We start from the raw sequence: 9,338 nt of genomic DNA on the forward strand, positions 1-9,338 counted from the left end.
AGAATGGGAGTTTAGAATAAATAATGCAAACAGAGAATTATACATGGATTTATTCTGAGTCATACTTGTATATAAATCTTTACTTTAATGGGCTTCGTATGCCACTGTAACAGTTTAGTATCAAAATCAACATGAAAATACATCCACTTCATACTGACTTTTGAAAAAAAAATGTTCAAGAAGTAAAGAACCAGAAACGGCATACAATGTATATGATTTGGTATGTGCATACAATGCCATATTAGCATAATTTGGTACAATATTTGGAGTTTCTCTTCAGAGGACTTGAGCATTGTTCCACAATATAAATATCTGTCCTGCCTTAGGAAGGGTGACAAACAGCGCAATCCTAAGAATACTTTCCTGAGAGTATTCCCTCTACTGAATTGACATTATGAGTAGACCTCATCACAATTGCTTTCTTCAGCATTTGCAAGTAATATGCATCCTGTGAACTTCCACCATCGTAAGAGACTGTATCTGTCAAAAGGTAGAAAAATCATTTGTGTCTCCACTTCACTGCAATTCATCCAGGATACCAGGATAAAATCTCACTGGTAAACACTGCAATTAGTCCAGGATAAACTCTCACTGGTAAAGACGGCAATTCGTCCAGAATACCAGGATAAAATGTCACTGGTAAAGTCTCAGCTCTGTTCCTGGCCACACCCAGAGCCAAGGGAGGATTCTCTCCTGACCAAAAGTAGCAGATGAAAAAACGTAGATCAAAGCTGCTGTGTCAGCATCAAAAAAGGCCACACAGTCCTCTTCATAGTCCAGAAATGCCTGGATCCTTCGGGGCCAGCTGCTCAGGGACAGGGTGGTCACCGGGTAAGTCAGAGCCTCAAAGTAATCGCCGTACTGTTGCAGTGCCCAGATCTGCTCCTCCGGGCTAGGGATGATTTCCCCTTTCCGCCTCACAGATTCTTTGGCGAAGCCTGCAGCCCAGTATCTCCCACGTCCCACTTCAACTTCCCAGTAGTGTCTCCCTGATGTGAATCCCTCGCAGCCCAGCACACAGGGGTAAGTATCAAATCTCTCAGGGTTGTCAGATACATCCTGCCATACATCTCCCAGTTTCACACTCTTCTGGTCCGCAGAAAGGATGAGGAACGGGTTTGCGGTGTCTGGATCCAGAGTCACGTTCACTTGGAGGGAAGGGAACAAAGAGAAAGAGAATGTTATAGGCAGAGGTAGTTGTGGCAAAGTAGACTGAGCGTTGTAGCTAGGGTTGCCAGGTTGGGAAATACCTGGAGATTTTTGGGGGGGGTAAAGCCTGAGGAGGGCAGGGTTTGGGGAGGGACTTAAATGCCACCAAGTCCAATTGCCAAAGCTGCCATTTTCTCCAGGTGAACTGATCTCTATCGGCTGGAGATCAGTTATAATAGTGGGAGATCTCCAGCTGGTACCTGGAGGTTGGCAACCCTAACTGGAGCACACGTGGCAATCACCGGTGAAGTTGTAATGTGTACGCAAACACTCACCTCTTCTGCCCGTTCTTTTTGCAACCTCAGCGTAGGGCAGGTCAAATAATCTTGTCCTGCCCTTCGGGATTCTCAGTGCGTGTTTTAACAAGGAAGGGCTTATCGGTTCCGATGACAGAGCATCTAGTGAGGGAGAGGGAAAAGAGAAAGAAAAATTAGCTTCCGCATGCTCAAGTGCTTTGTTCAGTGGCTTTCAACCAGGAAACCCTTTCTACATCATCTTATCAGGTGAGGAACCCATACGTGGCTGAAGATTCTGGAACATATTCTAGGGCACACAATCAATTTATGTAGTTCGGCCTATTTGGTCTCAACATCACACAGGGGTCCCCAACCTTTTTGAGCCGGTGGGCACTTCCGGAGTTCTGACGCAGGGTGGTGGTAGTGGCCACAAAATAGCTGCCACAGGTGGAGACGACCCAAAAATGGCTGCTGAAGGAGGCAGAGCCGTACACAGAGGAAGTCCAAACACAAGAGAGAGGGGGGTAATTTTAAAAATACACTGGGGAAGAAGTGAGAGAATAAAACCAACAAGGTGGTGGCAGCTTCCAATGAAATAAGCTAGGGATTCAGAGATCCTGCTTAACCTATCATTGCAATAGCATATTGATATATTAATGCCATTTCTTTTAAAAAATGAAGCCAGGATATCGATATAGCACAGAAACAATATAAGAAATGCTTAATTTTATAAGTGAGTAAAGTGCAAAAGTGACAATAAATATATACAATATTATACAATAAGATACAGGTAAGTAATATATCTCAATCCAGCATGTCAAGGACTTGGAAACCTCTCAAGTCCATTCGAATATAAGTCCAATAAATCCAGAAATGTGGAAGAACCAAGCCCAAACCGATTGCAATGCTTGTGGATCAACTCCCAAGAAAATCAGGAATTAGTCGAGCATGCAGAAAAGACTGAACTCTTCCTCTTCTCTGTTTACTTCCCCAGGCGTTTGTTTTTCTTTCAATATTGAAGCTACCAACCTTGTGATCACACACAGTAATGTGGCCAACCCAAAAGCAAATGCACAAAGCAGTAGGCCATTTCACCCATTCATACGAGTTCCTCTTTGTTCCTGCCCTGATACCTTTGAATTTCCTTCTGATCTTTTCAAGATGCATGCTTTCCTCAGAAAATGCATTCACCCTCTTCTCCAGATCGGGATGATGCTCCACTGGCTTCTGGATCTTCTGATTTTCACACCTGGAAAGGGGAAAGGGCTGAAACCCACATTCCAGAACAAGATTACAATGAAATAACAAGCCCAGGACCTCTGTAGGTGGAAGAGGGCCATGGCATCAAAAGTGGTCTGGCAATTACTGAGTTGACGCAAGTGATGATAAAACTGCAGATTTTGATTTAGCCCCTTTCAGTCAGGATTGGAAATCTTAAAAGCCCTGGGAGCCAAGCACAGCAGAGAAAGTGGGTGAGGGAGAAACCCCACCTACCTACTCCAAATGCAAATGTCTTCCCAGCACGGCAGAGATTTCTTTGTGCCATTCCTTCTTCTTTCCATCCACAGGATTTAGGTGTACTTTGCACTCTGTGGATGCTCAGAGGCTATGCTAAAGCGGCCTTGCAAAGACTGCAGACCAATTGTTCCTATCTCGTTCTCAGCCTGTCAGGCCATTGGGAACAGGGGCCTGGAGTTCTCCCAGGATTATAACTGATTTCTAAACTACAGAGATCAGTTGCCCTGGAGGAATTGGCAGTTTTGGAGGATGGAATCTATGGTATACCAGAGTCTAGGCGAAATGGTGGTCCTTCAAATGGCATCACATTCCACTGATCTCCCTCCTTTCCACAAACCCCGCCTTTCCCAGGCAATTGCCCCCAAATTCCCCCAAGAATTTCTCAAGGCAGAGTTGGCAACATTAAGTGGGAGCCATTTCGCATGCTGGCGCGAGACAGGGTCTTACAGGAAAAGTTTGGCTAACTCAGGAAAACTCAGGGACCATTTGGTACCTGACTTTTAATTTCCCATGAGGAAGGCTAGAGGATTCAAGAGCATTTAAGTCTTAGAAACATCCTTCCCTGCTGGGAATTATTTTGGCACCATGAATAGACAATTGGAACAGATTTCAGCGCTGTAAAATTGATTTTATTATATTGCATTACATCTTTATTGTATTGCGTTTTGTGTACTGTATTTAATTTATGGTACGAGCCGTCCTGAGCTGGGGGAGGGTGGAATATAAATAAAAGTTTATTAATTATAAAACCTCTTTCATTTGTTAAAGAGGCATTGGGAAAGATTGGGAGGGGGAGCGGTTTCTCATTCTGGTAGGAAGGCAGAGAGTGAAGCTGACAGCCACAGTTAGTGTGGGCTGAAGCACCTTGGGGTGTAGGGTGTCTCCCTCTGGGGATCTAATGTGGGGTGGCTCTGGGCCTCCTACCTACATATTTGTAAATAAAGCAACTGCTACAACAATATCATATGCCTTTAGTGTGCTCTTCTCCAAATGGAGCCGACCCCGGCAGAGTGCTGTCCCCTGGAAAAAGTAGGGTGAGTCTCCCTCTCTGGTGCTGTAGAGAAGCCTCCAAGACTGCTTCAGTGGCAAAGGAAGGGCTATGCTCATCAGACCCTCCTTGCTCAAGCCAGGCAGGGAGACTTGATTAAAAGAAGATCAGTTGATCATTATTAGGATTCTACACCCTTACCCTTGTACCTAAAAAGCATAAAATAATACAAAGATAAAAAATAACAATAAATTAAACCAAGATTATAAAAAAACAAAATAACAAAATGAGTAAAACCTAATAAACAACAGCCATTAAAATCCATCCAAATCCATCTTAAAAGCAGCCACAATCTGCAATATAGTTGTAGACCTCTTGCTCACAAGGTGTTTTCAGCCTGGTTCACAATGCTGAACCGGTTGCCCATTCCAGGTTTAGCATAGAAGCAGGTAATTGCTCCCTTCAGGTTGCCATCAAAAGGTTATAAGAACAAGGGTAGAAGGACCACATACCTGTTTAAGATGTTCTTGATATCCTGGAAACAGGGAGAAATGGAAAGTGAAATCATATTAATCAAGAACACTCCTGCCTCTATTCCTATTTACTGGGGCCATCATATGATGAAGACCTGGTCTTCACAAGCAGTGGAGGCCAGAGTCAAATGTGATGCTAGTGAGGCAGACAGATTACCTGGGCAATAGGCTCAGGATTTTATTGACATCGTACTACAACCAGGGCAAAGCAACATGCATACTTTGTCAGCACAGCAACACAACATCTGCAAAGACTACAGATCTGTGGCATGCAAACTAAGCACATGCTTCTTGTAGGTTATCCGGGCTGTGTGACCGTGGTCTTGGTATTTTCTTTCCTGACGTTTCGCCAGCAGCTGTGGCAGGCATCTTCAGAGGAGTAACACTGAAGGACAGTGTCTCTCAGTGTCAAGTGTGTAGGAAGAGTAATATATAGTCAGAAAGGGGTTGGGTTTGAGCTGAATCATTGTCCTTCAGCTCAAACCCAACCCCTTTCTGACTATATATTACTCTTCCTACACACTTGACACTGAGAGACCCTGTCCTTCAGTGTTACTCCTCTGAAGATGCCTGCCACAGCTGCTGGCGAAACGTCAGGAAAGAAAATACCAAGACCACGGTCACACAGTCCGGATAACCTACAAGAACCACTGAACTCTGACTGTGAAAGCCTTCGACAATATTTTAAGCACATGCTGCTTAATATTTCCTGATGAATATATCACAGGCTTCAATCTACAGCAGCAATTCTGATAGCGTGAAGGGCTGCTTTCCATGGTTGTTTACATCCGCGTGCAAAAGCAGAGATCTGTTTTTTTAAAACTGGTCCTCTATTTTTGCAAAATATTTTTCAAGGAATTTTAAACTGGTAGGTTCTGCAAGAAATTAATGAGTTATGGGATTATGCCAATATTTGAAATATTTGTTTCTCCCTGAAGGCCAATATAAAAGATGCCCCCCTAAAGGTCTTGAGGGCTATGCTCTAAAACTGCTTTCAAGTACTGTGAGCCCTAAGATCAAGCATTTCTGAGACGTTTCCCCCACAGTTGATGTTTAGATTATGAACTCTTCACATCAAGGACCTCCCTTTTTTGCATATATAGCATGGTGTAGTGGTTAAAAGCGGTAGACTCTAATCTGGAAAACCGGGTTTGATTCCCCACTCCTCCACTTGCAACCTGCTGGGTGACCTTGAGCTATTCACAGTTTTCTCTGAACTCTCTCAGCCCCACTGACCTCACAAGGTGCCTATCGTGGGGGGGAGGAAGGGAAGGCAATTGTAAGCTGCTTTGAGACTCCTTACAGTAAAGAAAAGCTGGGTATAAAAACCAACTCTTTTTCTTCTATAAAGAGCTAACGAATGTCATTTTTATACCACTTCTGTGTCAGGTTCAGACAACAAGGGCATAATAAAAGGGTTTTGGGATGGCTAAATCCCCATTTATGGAAGTCATCTTCACTGACAATTCACCAGACTTGGATAATCCATGAATTAGCATTCTCTGGTTAACTGAAGCAAGGAAGCCAAAGCATATGAGAAGGCAAATAAAAAAGGTTCACTAGCAATTTGTCCTGGGATCACATATCGGTAAACCAGTTAGCTCCTGAACACAAGCAAAACCTGTATCTCCAAAATCTGGAGGGTGTGCAACTTCACACCACCCAGCAGCCTATCTAGCCCCTTACGCCACAGGGAAGGATCCATGTTCTCACCTGCAGGAATTCATCCATTGGCTGGTTACACTTCTCTTCTGTCTCACTGATGAGGTCACTAAAGTCTGAAATCTCCTCCGACAGTTTGGCAGTGATTGTCATCTTTTCCTGTATCACCTCATTCTCTAGTTGTTCCAGCCTGGCAAGCAGAAGTTGTTCTTGATCCTCCAGGAACTGATGCAGCTGCTCGAATTCAGACACAACCCTCTTCCCTTCATTGCCTAACCTTTCCTATAAGCAGATACAAAGAAGGAATAGGCAACACAACAGAGCCATTTTGTAATAATAGTTCCTAAGGCTCAAAGAGGACCTCAGGACTTGTGGAAGAAACCTCCTGATATCATAGAGGCATATGAATGATCAGGATGAGAGAGGGTGAACAACATGCAGGAGCTAAAGGCACCCCCCTCCCATTTCCATTCAGTATCATAGGACTAAATAGTGTGGGTTCACAAGACCAGGTTGTACATGTTAGTGATCCTTCATGCATGTTTTCAATCAAGTTTCTTTTAACGCTATAATTGTTGTATTTATGATTTTGCTGCATGGTTTTTGAGGGGTTAATTCAAAATGAAAGCAACACTAGATGAGCCCCAGCGATGGCATCACATGTTCTTATTGCCAAATGACATGAGGCATGGGGGATCTGTGATCATCTGCCATGCCATTGAGCTGCAAAGATCAATGTGTGGAGACTTTGGATCAGGGCAATGGCTCTGGGTAAGGAGAAGATTTAACTGTTCCCCCCCTGCACTGTTTCCTTAATCAAAAAATCCACCCAACTGACCCAAAAGAGTTCTGGGGAGCTGCTGCTGAGGGCCACACACAAGTTTCCACAGTGTGCAAACAGCAGCTCCTTGGGGCTGTTTTGGGTCAGGGAAATTATATGCACTTAAGTACTGTCAAGTAACAAAGGCCTTATGGTGACCCCAACAAGAAGCTTTTTAAACAAAGCAGAGGTGGTTTGCCATTGCCTTCCTCTGCAGAGGGTTTCTTGGAGGCCTCCTCTCCAAGTACCAACCCTGCTTAGCTTCCCAGATCTGACAAGACTGGGCTATAGCGTAGCCTTTTTCCTCCCACACCACAATCCCTATCCAAAGGAGGTTGCACATGCTTAGGGGATTGAGGGAACTCCGAGGCCAGGTCTCTTGATAGCACACAAGTCAATCACATGGATTGTATAACAGTTAAATTGGCCCTCATCAGACTCAGGTCCCCAACCAGTATGGTTGCCTTCATTTTTTCTGCTATCAGCTGAATGACAGCCAAGGATTCAGAAATGTAGCCATCCCATTTGTTTCACTTCCATACTCACGAGATGGTTCCCTTGTTGATTTGCTCCCTGTCTCTGCAGATGTTGAGGCCCTGACAGAAATGCGGTGGGCAACCCTAATAAAGAATTGCTGGCTTACTAGAAATTGTCTGCTTCTTTTCTCTTCAGCTAATTTCAAGGTCTGGAGTTTGTCTCTACCTTGCTTCAGGGTCTTCAGTTCCATCTGAAATTGGTACTTGGGAGGAAAAAAAATCATTTCACTAGGATTTAGGGAATTTGCATGGAGACTGAAAGAGAAAAAGTGCCCTATAAATTATTAGAGATCATTTGTTACTATACTATTTTCCTGTATGCAATATAGGAGAGGGGCTGTGGCTCAGTGGTAGAGCATCTGCTTGGCATGCGGAAGGTCCCAGGGGGCATGTGGACCGTCCCGGGTTCAGTCCCCAGCCTTTCCAGATAAAGGGACTAGGCAAGTAGGTGATGTGAAAGACACCTGCTTGAGACCCTGGTGAGCCGCTGCTGGTCAGAGTAGACAATACTGACGTTGATAGACGAAGGGTCTGATTCTGTATAAGGCAGTTTTCATGTGATAAACCCCAGTGCTTGTACATATCCAGGTTTGTACGGGTATTTGACTTCTTTTGCTAACATTATTTAAATTTTGTTAAATAAATAGAGCCAGTGTAGGGGTTCAGTGGTTGCTGCAGCCACTCCCTCTCTCTCAGCCTAACCGACCCCACAGGGCTGTCCTGAGGATAAATGGGAGGGAGAACGAGCTCCTTCGAGAGAAGGCAGAATAAAAACCCACTAAACAAATAAGCCTGTTTCCTTGATAGCATTTGTTTCCTCCCATGAAGCGTTGCAGAGGATCCGGGGCCTCAGTTGATGGGGCTTCTCCTAAACCTCCTTAGACCCCCGCCCTGTGAACCATGAGACAACAAGAGATCATGATCACTGGAGAACAGAACTACCTTGGATGTCTCCCCTGGACATCACAGACTCTTCTGCAGACCACACCTCATCCCATCACGCCTGCTATTCACATTGACATACTGTTAACATTTACATACCAATGCTTGTCTGAATTCACTCTCCTCTACTTAAAGACAGATGGATTCATATTCTAGCTGTATCTGAAGAAGTGAGCGGTGGCTCACGAAAGCTCATACCCTACCAGAAAATATTTTTCAAAAAGGGCAAGAGCCCAGTAGCACCTTAAAGACTAACAAAAATATTTTCTGGTAGGGTATGAGCTTTCGTGAGCCACAGCTCGCTTCTTCAGATACAGCTAGAATGTGAATCCGTCGGTCTTTAAGTAGAGGAACAGTATGTAAATGTGAATAGCAGGCTTGATGGGATTAGGTGTGATATGCAGAAGAGTCTGTGATGTCCAGGGGAGAAAATATTTTTGTTAGTCTTTAAGGTGCTACTGGACTCTGGCCCTTTCCTAGAACTACCTTGTAAGCCTCGAAAGCCTCCTCCGCAGCGATCGCGGTGTGATGCCGATGCTCCCTGGAGATCCCGCACAGCAGGCAGATCGGGGTTTTATCATCTTTGCAGAAAATCCGCAGGCGTTCGCGGTGCTTGTCACACCTTCGCCGCTCTTCCAGCGGTTCGGCCTCTTCTCGGTGCAAACTTGCGACGAGCTCGGCGATCCTTGCCAGATGCGGGTTGTCCGCGGCATCTATGAGCCGGCTGTTTTCCCCGCACAGAGGGCAGGAGGCGCTTCTCTCCCGGCGCTGGGCGATGCAGGCGCGGCAGAAACGGTGCCCGCAGGGTAGGGAGACGGGGTCTTGGAAATAGCCCCGGCAGATGGAGCACGACGCTTCCCTTTTGAGGCTGGCCAAGAGGCTGCTCGCGTCCAT

General features: G+C 45.1%; 1 protein-coding gene across 1 annotated transcript; it reads right to left on the reverse strand.

Annotated features, from left to right (window-relative positions):
* Positions 1–626: 626 nt before the first annotated feature.
* Positions 627–9,338, reverse strand: LOC130493581 (zinc finger protein RFP-like). The gene is made up of 7 exons (XM_056867377.1): positions 8,931–9,338; positions 7,610–7,705; positions 6,198–6,428; positions 4,464–4,486; positions 2,579–2,694; positions 1,485–1,607; positions 627–1,148 (listed from the first exon to the last, which is right to left on the reverse strand). The coding sequence occupies exons 1-7, from the start codon at positions 9,336–9,338 to the stop codon at positions 634–636; spliced, it is 1,512 nt and encodes a 503-aa protein (XP_056723355.1). The 3' UTR covers positions 627–633.

This window comes from Euleptes europaea, chromosome 1 (genome assembly GCF_029931775.1).
Source record: "Euleptes europaea isolate rEulEur1 chromosome 1, rEulEur1.hap1, whole genome shotgun sequence".
NCBI classification, from domain to species: Eukaryota; Metazoa; Chordata; class Lepidosauria; order Squamata; family Sphaerodactylidae; genus Euleptes; species Euleptes europaea.